This window comes from Aedes aegypti, chromosome 2 (assembly GCF_002204515.2).
Source record: "Aedes aegypti strain LVP_AGWG chromosome 2, AaegL5.0 Primary Assembly, whole genome shotgun sequence".
Taxonomy (NCBI): Eukaryota; Metazoa; Arthropoda; class Insecta; order Diptera; family Culicidae; genus Aedes; species Aedes aegypti.
Window position 1 is genome coordinate 24,497,730 of NC_035108.1, and position 17,105 is coordinate 24,514,834.

The 17,105-nt window shown below is 37.6% G+C and overlaps 1 protein-coding gene across 4 annotated transcripts in view; it reads right to left on the minus strand.

The window, feature by feature from the left end:
* Positions 1-17,105, minus strand: part of LOC5568482 (ras-related protein Rab-32) — a 68,401-nt gene that overhangs the window by 21,232 nt on the left and 30,064 nt on the right. Inside the window, exon 1 of one of the 4 annotated variants that reach the window (XM_011495055.2) lies at positions 5,175-7,634. The exons of the other annotated variants lie outside the window; for them this stretch is intronic. Within the exon in view, the coding sequence (XP_011493357.2) occupies positions 5,175-7,079 (1,905 nt within the window). The 5' untranslated portion in view covers positions 7,080-7,634. Of the gene's footprint in view, positions 1-5,174; positions 7,635-17,105 lie in introns of those variants that run through there. 4 annotated transcript variants of the gene reach the window in all.

A 17,105-nucleotide genomic window follows, 5' to 3' on the forward strand; every position in this document is an offset into this window, starting at 1 on the left:
ATAATGAAGATTACACGTCATGTAAACATTATTTATGCGAAGTAAACACGACGTCATGTAAATAGTCTTGAATCATGTAAATTTGTGTTATATGTCACCGAACCACATAGAATCCTGCCGGATTACATGACATATAATTGAAGTTTACATGACATATCATGTAAATGTCCATTTTATACCACGCTCCGATTATGTGCATTATATGTCTCAGAAATTTACACGTTTCGTTCGAACTGTGTACTGGCAGACTCAAGTGGGCTGGTCACTCAATATGAATGCCTATGAAAAAAGTATGGTCTTAAGTTGAGATACTGATGGAGATTATTGAACTCATGAAACGTTGCCTATGTATGACCAATGACCATTATGAAGTAAATAAGCGCGTACGCGAGTCCTTAGTAGTTGGTGAGATTTGGGGAAACATCGACGAAAATGGAGATCTGGAATGTAATCGGTGTGGAGTTGACATGCTATTCAAGTGACTAAAGCAACAGACACGATAATATTTACAAAAATTTACAAATTTTAATGGTATTGAAAAATGTTGCCAAAAACGGATCCATTTTGTTGCCAAAATCGGGGGATGCCAAAATCGGAGCATGCCAAAAACGGAGCATGCCAAAAACGGAATCCCACTGTATCAGTAAATCGTGCTTCGTTGCTAAGCAACCGGACAATTTGTTAGCTGAGTATCGGTTAAAATCGGGAAACCGAGATTCGCACAGCCGAGCTCGTGAAAAAAATCTAAGTGTGTAGGAATCGTCTTATCTTAGATTCATAATAGTTACTGTGATATGGGTTTCAATGCCCCACAAATATGAATCAACGCTTCTAGGCATATGTAAGACATTTTATTTCCTACGAATGGAACAAATGTGCTTAAGCATGTTATTGTTGATTACGATGCTGTATTGATTTATGGTTCGCGTAGGTATAATGGGTTCTACGTAATGGCTACTCTATTTGATGAGATATTCTCCGTTTAATCCAACTTTGATCCATATCTGTGTGCTATCCATAACTGTGGGATGACTGTAGTATTGACTGGTCCGCAGGACATGATAAACTGCATGCCGTTGTAAAGTTTCCAAAAACGTCCATTTGCCCTAAATTCCTCGCGGCTAATAGCCCAGGAAAGGAACAACTACGTTTGATGAACTACTGCAATGTTATCTTCCATAAGAATGAAGAGAGCAAAACCACGGTTTCCTCCGGGGAACATCGCGTGTCCTTTTGAGCAAATCCGTTACTATATCGCAAAAATTGTTTGTACACAAATGTCAAAAAAAAGCTGCGGAGCGTGAGTCCCTGATGTTATGAATTTGCTCAGGTGGTGCAGATTATTGATGCGCGCATTACTTCTCTCTCTTGCTTTCCCGCTATGACGTCACTTTCAACTCTGCATAAGAACAGCAGGAGAATAGAAGATAAAACTAATATCACGCATCAATGAGTAAAGGCTCTCCGCGATTTCGTTGTTGTGTCATAAAACTCTACATGTAGCAGCGAAATCGCAGCGATTGTTTGTCGCTGTCGCCGTAAAAATCGCGTTGATTTGGGTGAAAGCCACACCTCAAATCTTCAAGAGCACACATCTAAAGAACCAGATTCCATTCAAGCTGAAAACTCTATCGATTGGTTACTCGATGGCCAATCGATCAAGTGTTCAGCTTGGACCGCTGTTGGGTTCGTAAGATTTGTGCTCTTGAAATTCTGAGGTATGCCACCTTAAACAAGGAAGATTCATACATTATTTTATATCAAAAAATGAATCTAGGTTTATTCACGCTGTACCACACCACCTACTCCTCTCTCCTCTTATAACGTGACATAATTTCCTCACGACCCCAATTAAAAAAAATGCGAATATTGATAATATATTATTACAAGTATTGAAATTTGGCCGCAAGGCAAAGGTCTTGACCTTTTCAATACCGACATCAAGTTTCAAAATTCTCTTGTTTCGCCATCGTTCGATCGATTTTGATGATTTGTTTTAGTAAAATCACAAATCAGTTATAAATTTGATTCATGCATTGCATGCACCATCAAAATTGGTTCCGGATTTAGTTTCAAGTTTGGTGGGGTAACTAGGGTACCGTAATCCGGGGTAACATTGATCATTTTTTTTAGTTTTTCTAAAATTTTTCATTTCACAATACAAATGTTACAGTTTCATATTTTTAAAACCAGTACTGGCACCCACCGCTCCTAGCTATGTAGTTTATTTTGTTTTTCGAAAGATTTAAACATGTTTAAATAAATGTTTTAAGTGATTTTTTGATTCAGCTGATATGGGGTAACATTGATCACCCAAGTAAACAACGTTCGCTAATATTGGAAATGTCGTTACTTACTAAAATCAGGGCCCCTGAAGCCGAATATGAAGACCAAACTCTTACAAGTCATTTACTTTTTGAGTTATTTCAAAATTGAAAACACCTTGAACCGCGTAATACGCCTAAAAGTAGGCAATTTTCTCAGGAAATTCTACATTCGTAATAGTATTTAGTTAATGTTGCCTAAATGAATAAACTTATGAAAGATTTGACAACGGAATCGTTTTCGGCGATGCCATTTTTAGTAACACCCGCATTTTCCTTGATCACATCGTCTGCAGAACTCATGTGAGACATGAATTTTCGGTAGTGTCAGTGAAAATGATAGAAATCATTGTTTCAAAAAGTTGACAAATTTGCGCATGAACTAAACGCAATTTTGGCAAAAACCTTAACTATCATTAGCTTATGAATATACGAAAGAGAGGCACCATTCATGGTTCGAAAATGCTTATCAATAAATCTTTATTTGAACGTTTAACAAGATGAGTCATCCCGATCAATGGTACCCCGCTGATCAATGTTACCCCGGATTACGGTATTTCACAACAGAAAAGCTCAAAAAAAAATTTTTTTTTTCGATTTTCGCACATCTGAATCTCGAGAAAAAAAAAGCCAAACATTAAATTTATCTCATTGAAAGACGGATTGTATGAACTTGTCAATCTTATTTGCGGTTCCTCTATGCTATGTAGTCCAGGTTCAAAACTTTTTTTTCGAAATTTTCAAATGTTTTTTTTTTTAAATACTCTCGAGGCTCAAAATTGAGTGAAAATGTGATTTTGTAGTCAGGTTTATACAAATAATCTGAAAATGAGATAATATCAACAATCCTTAATTCTTCCAGAAATCGTCCAGAAATTCCTTCACAGATTTTGGAATAGGATCATTTCTTCAGTATTTGCTCTACAAAATAACAGAAATACCTTCAGTATTTTCTACAAGGTTTACTCTAAAAGTTTGCATTCATCCTGATTTGTTCCCTTTAAGAATTAATTCACAGTTTATGCAAAACTTTTCCAGAAAATTTATTAGGAATTCCTAAATTAACCCCAACAGGCAATCCTGGTTAAGTTGCTGTCGCAATATCTCTTGGAGTTTATTACTTTTGCAGTTCTTTTAAATTTATCTTGAGTGATTTCTTAGGTATGTGTTGATGGATTTTTTTTAAATTTAATTTAATTCAATACTCCAGCAAATACTAAAGCAAATATTCCAGTGATTCCTCCGTTCTACTTATTTTTCTTCTTCTTTCTGGCATTATGTTCCATCTGGGACAGAGTCTGTTTCTCAGTTTAGTGTTGTCATGATCACTTATCGAATTGTGTCCCCAATCACATTCATTCAATCTACAAAGCATAAAGTACAGCAAAAAAAAATGAATAGGTATTATTATTCTATGTTTTATAGTATATATTAGCATAACATCACATCCACATGATTAAAAAAATTGTAAGGCGTTTCTAAAAATCAAATTAATTTTGGGCTCCTCTCAATATTTTTGAGATTGTTTTAAATGTTTGCTGCTTTTTGACCCACTTCTTAGTTGTAACATTTAAATTAAACCCACTCATTGCCTTGTGTGTGAATGTCAGATATGTTGAAATGAAACCTTATAAAGTTATTAAGAAGAATTCAAACAAACAGAAAAGGGTCTTACCAAAACATGTAAGGATTCCGCTGAGCAACGCTAAGGTTTCCATATGGTAAAGAATTTAAAAAGACGTTTTTTATGCCTATTGTCAAATTTTCAGCTTTTGACAAGAATAAAACAACTTAAACGTGTATTCCGCGAAACAAATTCAAAAATTTCGTTTCGTTTCGAAAAATTCCGTGAGATATTTGATTTCGTATCGAGTTACACGAAACATTTTTAAATTTCGTTTCGTTTCGTCATTATCAGCGCAAGATACTCCGCGTATCGTTTCGTTTCGTATCGACATGGAAAAAATCCATATCGCATACCCTTACTATTATGCCAAACAACTGTTATACCAAACGACTATTATGCCAAACAACTTTCCAAACGGCATTATGCCAAACGGGGTAGACCCGTCCCGGTGTACCTTACCTATATGAAAATTTGTATGTTCAATTTTCCCCACGCCGATGTACGCCACCGCCGCCGAAAATGGTCTACGGCGTGACGCCGATGACGCCGCCACCGCCGGTACAAAAATGCCCTGAAGCCGCTGCCGATTAAAAATATTTCGGCGCACACGTCTACCGCCAGTTAATTTAATAATTTTATAAATGTTTGGTACACAAGATAAAGATCGGAATATCAACACAATAAAACGATCATTTAGTACAAAAATATAAATGACATATCAGAGAGCAATTCTAGAATATAGTAACCGCAAGGAAGTGAAAGTCAAAAAAGTTTGGAAAACACTGCTCTAGTTCTGCAATGCAACTGCAATAGTAAATCGATCTTTAACAAACTAAACAACACAAATCAGTTAGTCACCACTCACAATCTAATCAAATATCATCAAACCGGCAAACTTGATGGCTTATCCTTCTGCACACGCTATTAAATCAAAACTGATTCCAATGCGATCGTTTCCCATTTCATTCAAATAAATCGAAAGCTACAGTCGCTGAACAGTTCATGGTCAACCAAATTCAGCTCGAATTTGCATTTTCGTTCCAACAATATGATTCCACTATCTTCAATCATTTCTTATGCCCAGCTTCCCATAATACATTCTCGAGATTCAGCTAAACATTCATAGACTGTCTACACCGTTATCACACTAATCCGGCATCACATAATTTCGTAAACACACTCATCCCTCCAAATTATCAACCACAGATCACCACTACACTCACCAAATTATCGCTCTTCTCCAGCAGTAAATCTCCGTGGGGAGACATTTTGCTCTCGAGGAAATCTTCCGAATCCAGCGAACTTCCTCCGACGATACTGGACAACAACGATGGCCTTCCGCTGACCAGTTCCTCCTCTTCCGGTGTGAACAGCGTTGGCTGCGCTACGTATGCGATCCTCCGGCGTGAGTTCTCACTGAGTGGGCTCTCGTCGAACGACGATGATCCTCGTGCCTCGAGTGAACCGTACTCTTCGAGTGATTTAGACTGATTGAAATTGCCGGACGGGACTCCACTGTCGATGACGGGCGTTACCGGTGACAGGAGGGTGGATTTCGCGGACTTGGCGGCACTGGACGTACGATTCGGTCGAACTTGGCTTCCGACTTTGAAGGCTATTGCATCACCTCCACCGTCACCTCCGCTGCTCGTATCGGTAGAGGTCGATGGCTTCGGTTCCTCGGCGGGAGCTTCCTTGAAGCCCGAGAGATTGGGGTTCTTGATGTTGTTTCCGATTTGGTACGGTTTGGCGGCTTCCTGCGTGCGAACGGTGGTCAGAACCGGAGTGCCCGAAGTGGTGGTAGATGGTTCTGACGAAGGGGTGGTGGCAGCGGAGGATTTCTTCTGATTGTCCTTCTTCATAAAAATATTTTTCAGCTTTTCAGCGGTTGATTCGGAATGTGATTTTGGCGCGACGACGGGAGATGTCACCACGTTGTCATTAACCTCGAGTGTTTCGATCACGTTGTCCGTTTCTTCCCGGGGCAGAGAGCCGTTCTTGTCGGTGGCTACTGCGACTGGATTAGATTGGAAAAATTTCTCCCGCGTAGTAAGCGGGGATTGATCACTGTTGGCAACGGTACTGATTTTGTCGATCGATATTTTATTAATTTCCGCTATGTAGTCTCCGCTGAGAAGAGTGCTAATTGTGATTTCTTTGTTGGAAGAAATGGCGACGTTGTCCTGGATAGCGGTTGTGACCACTTTTGATGAGCTGGGGACACTAATTGGTTTATTAGAATCAACCGAGACGGCTGCGGTTCCGGGTGCGACTGTCTTCGAATCACTAACACTTGCGACTGAGACGAGGTTCGCTTTATCAATGCCGCTCGTCGATGTTGACGAAGCCGATGAAGGCGACTCGGTGTCAGTCGAAGCCGATGCTGGTAACTGAACACCGGAAGAAGCCCTAGAACTCCCTTCGCCTGCCGTGGCGACACTTTCTGGCTGTTCGTTGACCAATGTGATTTTCATTTCGGTCTTTTTCGGTGAAATCGTTCGCACCACTTTGGGTTCGCTTTCGAGTTGTTCGATTTTGAAACTGTCACTGGGTTTGTCCCCTTCGTACAGACTGGTCTCGGACACACTCAGGTTGGCTCCTTCTGGGGTTCGCCTCTTGATACTCAGCGGAGTCTCCGTCGTAGAAGCGGAGTTTTCATCTTCAAGCGAGATGGCATTCTTTGGGTTCGGAGCTACTTTGCTTTTGCGGCCGGCAATTTTCTTTACGAAACTTGCTGCGCGACTTGGTTTGCGACCTTTTTTGGCTTTCTTATCTCCGGGGATTTCATCGATGGACTTGGTCGTTGGAAGCATTGGAGGTTCTTCCTTGATCGCTGGTAGACTTTCAGTTGACTTCATGTCTTTCAGAACCGGCGTAGGAGGCGGTGATGGAGGTGGGCCTTCTTCTGTCTGGGACGCAGCCTCCTCTGTTTTTTCTTCCTTCTTCTTACCCGGCATCAACTTTTGTGCATTGTTTCTAATCTTTTTGAATGATATCCCACGTTTCTTTTTCTTTCTCTCTGGTTGGCGCACTGGTGAATCCGACATCGATCCCATATCGGAGGCCGTGGGTGAAATGGTTTCCACGACCATTTCTACCGGACTTTCCTCTGAATCCGCCTGATTCATCACGTCCTCTCGTTTATCCAACACCTACTACCCAACCAAAAGACGCACACTTCGATAAGGATACCGACCGATTCAAACGCCAAAAAGCACTAACTCCCGCCCGATAATGTTTTTGTTTTGAGGAACGACGAACAACGAAACGGCGCACTCCGCAAGACTCACTGGTAGAACCTAATTCGATTACCAGTGAACGACGGCGACGATGTCTCCTCGTTTTGAAACTTGCAATGTGTTACATAAAATCACACACCAATAGAGTAACAACCGTCAGTCGGTCGACCGAACAACTAGACCCTTCGTATCGTGTGCTATGAGCTTATTTTTGCACACAGCTCGACAACCTACCCAAGGAGGGGTATTCTTCTCAGAACAAGCACTGCTGCTCTTCATGCACTACTAATGCAAGGTATCAAATTTCCGAAACAACAACTTCTCCTCTCCTGCGCCACAAACTTTCCTCACGCAAATCAAGGTATTCAACTTTGTCGGCAATCCACGTTTCCAATCCGCGCACTTGACAAACCTTATACTAACTAATTAGCGTCCTGTTCCCGAGCAAAACTTTAACTACACTGCCCTGCTTGGAGTGATTAAAATCAATGAACTGGAAGAGGTCCGGGTAATTGGAATAAATATTTTCGATGTGCGGTTGCCGCAAAAATTGTCGATCTCGGAGGGAAAGGCTATCAGTTTTTTTGTCGTTGACTTGTCGCTGAGACTGTTGCTGCTTGCCGAAAATTTAATCATCTTATTCCAAGGCATTCTTTTTGCGATCGGAGCGAAAATATGTGAATTGTTGCGATAACGGGAACGGAGTTAGAACAAATTTGCGTTCTATGCTTCAAAGGGATTTTGATTAGGAAGCAGATAAGCCACTATTGATACGACCAACAACTATTTTGCATTGATGTTGTTTTTGCTGCTTGAGGTTCTCGGACGACTTGTATCATTAATGGATTACTGTTTGTCTGGCAGAAGAGTAGAATTTAGATCAAGATTGTTTTCATTCTACACTGTGTAGTACCTATCAACTATCTATGCGCTTCAATGAAGAACTGCTAACAGATCGAAATGCGATTATGCATAGCATGAAATATTTATAAACGTCTACTGACAATTGAGCTGTTAAAATGATGCTTGGTCAAATTGTGCGTCTTTCGTTAAGAAAGTATTATCTATCTGAAGCAATGATTCGAAATACTTGCGGTTATAAAATAAGCGGTACAGTTTAAGATATGAACCTTCAATAAACGATTCAAATTAATTCATGTACTATGCGTCTCCTTTTTTTTTGAAAATATTGATATTTCTGATAATATAGGTAGGTAGCGAAAACGCTCCCTTAGTGGAGGTACCTCCAATAGTGGAGGTAGTGTGTTTTGAGAAGTTTCGCTCGAATAAATGACTATGTGAGTTTTCTATGACGTAGGCTGCGAAAATGATATAAGTTATCGAATGATATCAACGATATTTAATCGTTAAGCTATTTGCAACAATAATTTTGTTTAAAATTTGTGCTCATTTGCACCTTTAGTGGTCCATCAGTACCCATAGTGGAGACTTCCATTAGAAATCGATGGGTTGCGCCATAAAAGAAATCATTCAAAAAACATACCGCCGCTAAAGGAACAGTGTTCCTATTATTGGTGCAAGGATTTTTGCAGGGAAATTTCATATAAATTGTGATTTTCATACATTTGAATATTAGAAGGATATGAAACCTATCGACTGATAAGTTGAATTCACATTATTTTATTATTTTATCGGCATGTTTCAGCTCCTTTCCTTTTGTTACACCACTAATAGTACATTTGCCCCACTTGAATCAACCACCGAATTAATCGATCATATCAGCTTCACAATGCCGTGCAAAGCAATCTTCTTTTTCTTCTTGACATTACGTTTCTACTGAGACATAGCCTGTATATCACCTTCAATTAGCAGTTCCACGAACAACGGTATTTTGGTCAATGATCAGGATCAGTTTCGCATCTAGAATCATTTTTAAACCAGTTTTAAATATTACAGGTTAAAATGTAACATTTCTATATAATCTGTATTTTGAATGCAAGTGTGAGAAAATCTTGTAGAACTAACTCCAAATATAAAAAAAGTATGCTTGTAAAATCACAATATTTGTCTGGCGTAAGTTGAGAATCCTTCACCTAAATCTTTTCCGGTCTCTTGGTTAGAAACTGGTGTTTTTCAGTACTACAGTATGTAATTCTCAGTTGGGCATTTATATCTTTGGACTGATTGGTGTTTTTCGATAGCCCAAATGTAGACAAGTAATCAAAATTGTATACTATCAATTTAAGGAACAAGGTACCGTCCACCATCCTAGCTTAAAACAGCTGTTTCGAATTTAAGATTGACAGCTTTATTTGAAAAATATGTTCCAGTCTTACTATTTGATAATTGTAGCTTTTATTGGAAAATTTCTAAATTTTATTGGTTCCTTGTTGAGAGGCTTGGAGAAATAAGTCACTTGCCTTTTTATCTTTAAGAAGCTGGAATCGCAGATTCTTTTTGCACTTTATAAAAGTTGCAGGAATTCTTCTAGTGATTCGTCCAGAGCTATCTTCAGGAACAAAGGCTGTTACAGGGATTCCTCCATTATAATAAAGATTATCATAAATTATAATTATAATTATTTTAAAGATTTCCTTAGCGAGTCTCACGAGCATCCGGCTTGAAAATCTCTAAATGATTTCTCAGGCTATGCTAATAGGGGTTTCTTCAGAATTTGCTCCGGGTAATAGTTCACCAGTTCAACAATGGGAATACTCCGCAAATTTTCCCAGAAATTCTTACAGAGTTTCCAAGGAAGATTATTTCAGAAATCCAGCCACCCATTTTTTTCAGTTATTTATATTTTAAAATGATAACTAGAGAAACACTCCTACAGAAAGGCTTCCGGGAAACAATACAACGGTTTATTCTAAGGTTGCAGAAATTAGCGGAGAAAATTTTGCGAGAAACCGTACAAGAATTCCTTGAAAGGCTCTCATCTAATTTTTTGAGTAATGCTTTGAATCACTCTATCGATAAACAATTACCCCACAGACTATCACAGGAATTTGTAACCGTTGGTTCTAATTTGTTGCTTGCCAAGTCTTCTTTTCCTAAAACCGCACCCCCTAATAAGCACTTAAAACCTGCTCCGCGCCTTCACATGTCTACCATTAAGAAGGGACATGTTGTCAAACTTCGGCTCTTCACGAAGATTTGTCAGATCAAAGTTGGAATTTGAAGAACATTGGTTTGGTCTCTTTTGCATTCGACTACCCAAGTGCCTAGTAGTGCGCGCCGTTTAAGGTCATACTTTTATGATCAAGTGGTGCATATAATTTGAATGCGTTTTTTTTTTCAATAGATAGTTTTAGTAGGGCACGTTGAAAGAGGAAGACCGAAAGCCTTCGGTGGTTTTAAGTGTAAAGTGCTGCTGTGTGGCGTAGACGTATGAATCACGAGTTATATCAAGTGTATAAAGATGCGTTCGAAATACGGCAAACTTCAGTGAGCTGGTCTCTTAGTGCGAATGTCGGAAGAAGGAATTGCAAAAATAATATTCAGCAGAAAACCGGGTAGAGGTAAACGACTACGTGGAGGGCCACGAATACTCTGGCTGTACACAGTGGAAGAGGCGACCGTAAACGTTCGGGGCAACTAGTATCGCCCAAGATCGCCGAAGATGGAGCTTTACAATACATCCTACAATACAGCTTTACAATACAATGTGTGGCGCAACGCTATGATTATACAAAAAAGGTAAATCATAAATGACTATACTGCTTATATTTCTAAATAAGACAACATTTATCTCGGCAATATATGTATTTTAACGAAAGGGTAAAAGAATCTAGATCATGTCATTTAGCAGTTCTTTTTATGTTGGTTAACAATCCCCCATTTTGTTCATTTTTAAATACTTCGCCAAAGCTATTGTGAGTAACTGACAGACTTATTTTTTCTTTGCATGGGATGTTCCGGGACACTCTAAGTACAACTGAACAACGAAATAACTCGAAAATGGCTAGTTATGGATTATGGTTTAGAATCATTTCATAATTTTTAATGTACCGTCAAACGGGGCTTCTTTTGACATTATTTCCACATTCTTTAACTTTGAGGATTTGTAACTCTTAGAAATATGGATAGATGTTGATAATTTTTGCCTATATTTAAGTTGTATAGAGTAAAGTGGGGCAGAAGTTCGAGTGGGGTAAGAGTTTCTTTTTAAGATTTCCAGCTCAATTCAAAACAAATCTTATAAATGTCATGGTGGTTCGAATGCTATTCAAGTAAGAGACTTTCAATCCAAATATCATAAAAATCAATTGAGATTTGGAAAAGTTATGGCTATTTGTTGTTTTTCGACGTGAATATTGTAATTTTTGGTCAAACTTGCGTTGCATGGAACCAATTGAAGATAAAATCTTTTTCAATATTTTATATAAGGGCGTTTCTAGGCCTATCATAAGGATGCTTTGAGGTGTATTAGTTTTTGCATAGATGCTTGAAAACAATTTTTGGCCCATAGTGGGGCAAAAGTTCGAAACAGCGGGGCAAAAGTTCGACCCATGTATAAAATCATGGAAAAATTTGCAAATTGCCTAAAATCCACATATTATCTTCAAATTAAGTTAAATTTGTCTGATCGTGTGAAAATTGTCACCAAAATTTTTCATTTCCACATAGTTTTGTGAAAAACTGCTATTTTTGAGTATATTACAATTAACCCGGTTTTGGGCAATTTTTTGATGAAAATTTAGTGTGTATTTTTCGTCAAACTTAAGTTTACGGCTGGTGTAAAGTATGCCTATCATAAAATGATCGATATTTTGTGTTTTAGCCAGCGAACTTTTGCCCCACGCTAAATTCGAACTCTTGCCCCACCGGTGGGGCAAAAGTTCGAATAAAACAATTGATTTTGAAACTGTAATAACGAAAAATGGGTAAATATTTTGACACAAGTTTGTTCAACAAAATTATAGCCAATACGTTGAAGATTCAATGTATGGTATTTGTTTTGTTTCAACTGCTATTGTTTTCCTGGAAACTTTGATTATACCACTAAGGTCGAACTTTTGCCCCACCTTACTCTATGTACGTAACAAAAGTGCAAAAGATGAGGCAAATCCATCAAGAAATAACAAAAATGCTTGAATAGCGAAAAAAGTGTGTCCTTCAGGACAAAATAGGGGCTACTTTTTCCTTATAGCTTTCAAACTGATTCAATAGATTGTCGTCCACTGTGATGTTATTGAACGTTTTTCATGGACAAACTTAATGTAGAATTTTTTTTTTTTTTTAAGACACTCCGTGCTCGTGGCCACTACTGTGCCGGACTCAGTTGATCTGTAGCTGCTTTATCGGTACAGATCTATTTTTAACTTATCTATATTTACATCTAGTTTCACTCTCTCCTACTCTTTTACTCTCACACCGAGCAGGTAGGAGAGAGCTCTGCTATTAGTGAGGCTAGCTGCCTACGAAGAGGGTCAGTTTGTCTCAGTCACCATCTGATACTGACGGAGGATGGATGTGCTCCGTGAGGCGTCTTCTGGGGGCTGGACGGGTTTTTTTTGTGGAGGGGCTGGGAATCTAACCCATGACCTTCCGCTTATGAAGCGGAAGCGTAACCTCAAGGCTACAGACCCCCCTTTAATGTAGAAAATTGCAAAGCTAGAATCAATTACACATATATAACAAATTTCAACGAAACATGCCATTCACTATTCTCAGTTTGCAGTATGAAACTTAAATTTTCAACTTCCTCTTAAATGGAACTATCAATTACAAATGCTCGATATTCAAGTTGACATAAACGAACGACGTAACTACTAGGTACTGCGATAATAAATGAGTTATGTACAAAAACTCTTTTTTTTTCTTACTGTTATATGAACGATATGTTGAAGGATCACATCAATACCGATAACTAATTTAATACCAGTAAGTAATTTTCATTAAAAACGCAATCTATAAAGAGAAGTTTAGCAAGATCGTAAAGAAGTAGGTTTGCTTTTGTAATATGCTTGTAGCTTCTTAGCAGTTTAGAACTGGTTTAATTTAAGCGTTTGAAGGATGCAACTGTTCTGTACTACAAATTCATGTAAAATATGACGAAAAATAGTTTTAAGAGATTATTTTGTGAATTTGGCATTGGTACGTATTGAAATATGTGTGTTTTATGTCCATTCACTTTTACAAACATTTATTTTTTTTATGTTGTGAAGTACACAAACTAAAACATCATAATATAATAAAAGTCGCAAACATAAGACCTTTGATCAATTATTTTAATAAAACAACAATTTTAAGCAAAACAAATCACAAGATTTTCATGAAACATGACGATTTGATAGTTTTGTGATGCTCCCAATAAGTTTCCACGACATGGGAAAAATTCAAACAATGTTTGTATAGCCAATGTTTTATACCTTGTGAATATTTATTCGGGCTTTTTTGAAACGTTTTCTTGTTTATCCTGTTATTGTTGATGTTGTTACAAGAAAAAAATCATGCCTAGTGTTAGAGCATATATCGGTTAATAAAAGTGCTGAAGACACAAAATTGCTCAGATTAATATTTTCGCTGCTAATAAATACAAAACGTGAGTGTCCAAAGTAGCCCCGTCCGACGGTATCATCAAAACGAATTTATTTTGAAAAAAAAAAACAAAATTTTGAAAATCGACTAAAAGTTGTTCTTTGAAAACCTTGAATAAACGTTTTTATTAAACGTTTCTACATCATGAAACTTTGTCCTTAACATCTGTTTACTATCAAGATTATATGGTGAAAAAAAATAAATATTAAAAAAGGGTTTTTATGTAATTTAAAATTTAGGTTTAATTTTTGAAATTTTTCATCAAGTATGTTTTCAGTGTATATTTTTTTCTTGTTAGTCAAACGGTTCACTACAACTTCTTCATTTTTTTTTGTAAAATCAACAGTTTCGGAGCAAGAATTTTTCAAATAAGTTACATGCAAAAACTTATAGGCCATTTTCAAAAGTTATTCTCGAGGAAAAATGATCATTTTTTCTATGGAAAACACTTATTGTATCATACCAAAATTTACTGCAAATCGAAGATGGTCGAGTTCTGCGACTGACCGATTTGACATGGAATTCGTCTATAGCTCGATATTGAAGTGACCATCGAGCTGGGGAGGTATCTAATTAGAGAACACAAAATTAATGCAACTTTTGGTCTATCTAAAACTCGATATCGAGATACAGAATATCGATTTATGGAGGGTTGATCGTGGTAAGAATGTTAAAATAAATGAAATGGCATGGAAAGTAAATCATGATTTACAAAAACTTTATGATTGGTCCAGCCGAAATTTATTCAGTGCAAATCCAACTACAGCGTAAACACTTCTAATATGTAAACCAAGATCACCTCCCCGAACATCTGAATTGTCCCTTGGAAAGGAATCTATTGGTTTTGTTGATCATGTGTCCGATCTTGAACTTATTATTGTCTCTAGTTTGGCTTGGAATACACAGAATAATAATTCACAGTGTGTAAAGGTGAATGGTACACTAAAACAATTAAACCGATTGCACTATAGCATGAAAATCAAATCATTCAAAGTCTGAATATTGCCACATATTTTGTACTGCAACATAAAACTAGATGATATAGTGAGTGAATACGATGGATTTTTTTCAAGTCGAGTCTAGTACACGACACTAAAGACGGCCTTACAGTTGAGGTCGAACTACGCGTATTTGTCAAAGGATACAAACGCTTGTGGAAATAAATGGTATACAGGTCGGACTCGATTATCCGGAGCAGGATTGGGAAAAAATCTGAAATTCATTCTACAGTAGTCAAACAAAGCCAATCACAGTCAGCGAAGCCAGTGAAACTCACGCCTATCGCTGCTGTATGCAAAGAGCCTTGAAAATTGCAAAACACCCGTTGCTATAGGCAACCCAAAATTATTGTAGAAAAATGTTCTATTTCCTGAATTTGGAGCCTTCAACGACACTAACGATCTAGAAAATTCATGCACCCAACATAGGCTACTTGATGAGATTCACGTTTTTGAACTACTGTACTGGGAAAGCCACGTGATTTTCGTGAAATTCAAGCCTACTACTATTACCATTCTCAGCACTGATCCGGAGACTCGATTATCCGGGATTGGATTATCCGGAATTTGTTTTATTATGTTCTTGTTTTTCAATTTTCATGCATAAATCTGAAATAATTTGGTATTGCAATATACAATATGAATGGTTTTGCAGTTTAAAACGTATTCAAGAAAAGGGGGGTTTGAAAAAGTGTTTTTTGTGTATGCTGGTCAAAATTTCTTTATTCTTGTAAAGGCCCCTACCGTTGCTATAAAAAAATTCCTGCTACGCTACCGCATTATAAAAATAGAATAACGAAGATGATATTTACACTCCCGTGCAAAAGTTTGGGTTCACACCCTCAAAAACATACAAAAGTTTTCAGTCCATATCTCTGTGATTACACGTCCAATTGAAACTCTTTAAGCCGCATACGAAAGGCAAAGAGTTATTCTTACTTCGTATGTTTCGTATTTTCCAAAAACATTTTTCGAATTTTGTATACTAAGTTTTTATTTAAAGTTGTTACATTTTTCAAAAAACACACTGAAAAATCATATCTAATTTCCTCAGCATTGGATCGACCAAAATTTTAAATCAAAGTGTCATTAGAATCGTAATCTTAAATTCTTTGTAGAGACCCCACGAAATTTTTACGGAAAAATCTGGAAAGTATTCAAAATCAATTAAACAGTCAGTCAAGTCATCGTGCAAAAGTTTGGGTTCACCTGAGCCACACGCTCATCATTTTGGTCAATATCTCTGCCATTTTTCATCCGATTTTAATAGTTTAAAGCTATTTTGAGCGCAAATAATGGCACGTACATGGTTTGTGATTTCACAGATTTAAGTAAGTTCAGGTGAACCCAAACTTTTGCACGATACACCATACTGAGGGGTGAACCCAAACTTTTGCACTTGACTGACTGTTTCATTGATTTTGAATATTTTTCAGATATTTATGCAAAAATTTCGTGGGGTCTCTTCAAAGAATGTAAGATTACGGTTCCAATAACACTTTGATTTAAAATTTTGGTCGATCCAATGCTGAGGAAATTAGATATGATTTTTCAGTGTGTTTTTTGAAAAGTGTAACAACTTTAAGTAAAAATTTAGTATACAAAATTCTAAGAATGTAATTTGGAAAATACATACAAAGCAAGAATAACTCTTTGCCTTTCGAATGCGGCTTGGAGAGTTTCAATTGGACGTGTTATCACAGAGATATGGACTGAACATTTTTGCATGTTTTTTGGGGGGTGAACCCAAACTTATGCACGGGAGTGTAAGTTCTTTTATCAAAGATTTCAATTTTTTTCTTAGTGATTCGATTATCCGGAGTGAAAAAAAATCGATACTCCGGATAATCGAGTCCGACCTGTAGTACTAAAATCTGTTTTCATTTATTTGTAGGTATTCCCCTGAACAGCTCAAAGATTTATTCACGTATCGATTCTTAAGAAATAAAGTAAAATTCACTTACATTGCCATCAATTCTTCACTTACATTTTTGGCTTCCTGGAATGCGGTCAGTGATGATTATTTGTTTCTTAGCGTTAAAAGTAATGAGGGCCTCGACGAACCCATCGAAGCCCACGGCAAATACATACGACAGCTCGTCGCCTGGCTGCTGAATCCGTGGAGCCAAACGCATTATTGGCGAACGCAGTCAAGTGCAAATGGGATATCGTATATCCGTCGTCGTCGGGGACAGGTCGTCTTTACCTCAGATTTCAATCGCGAAGAAGCTTGTGCAATCTCCGCAAAAGCCACTCAGAACCAGATTGGTTCCAATCCAGTTGAAACCCATTTCAACGCAGATGATTGTGAGAGAGCGTTCGCAAAGTTGATCGTGTTCCCACACCACAAGGATTTACAGAGGTACAGTATTGGACAATACATTTGCGACTTTTTCGATTTTCCATACACAAA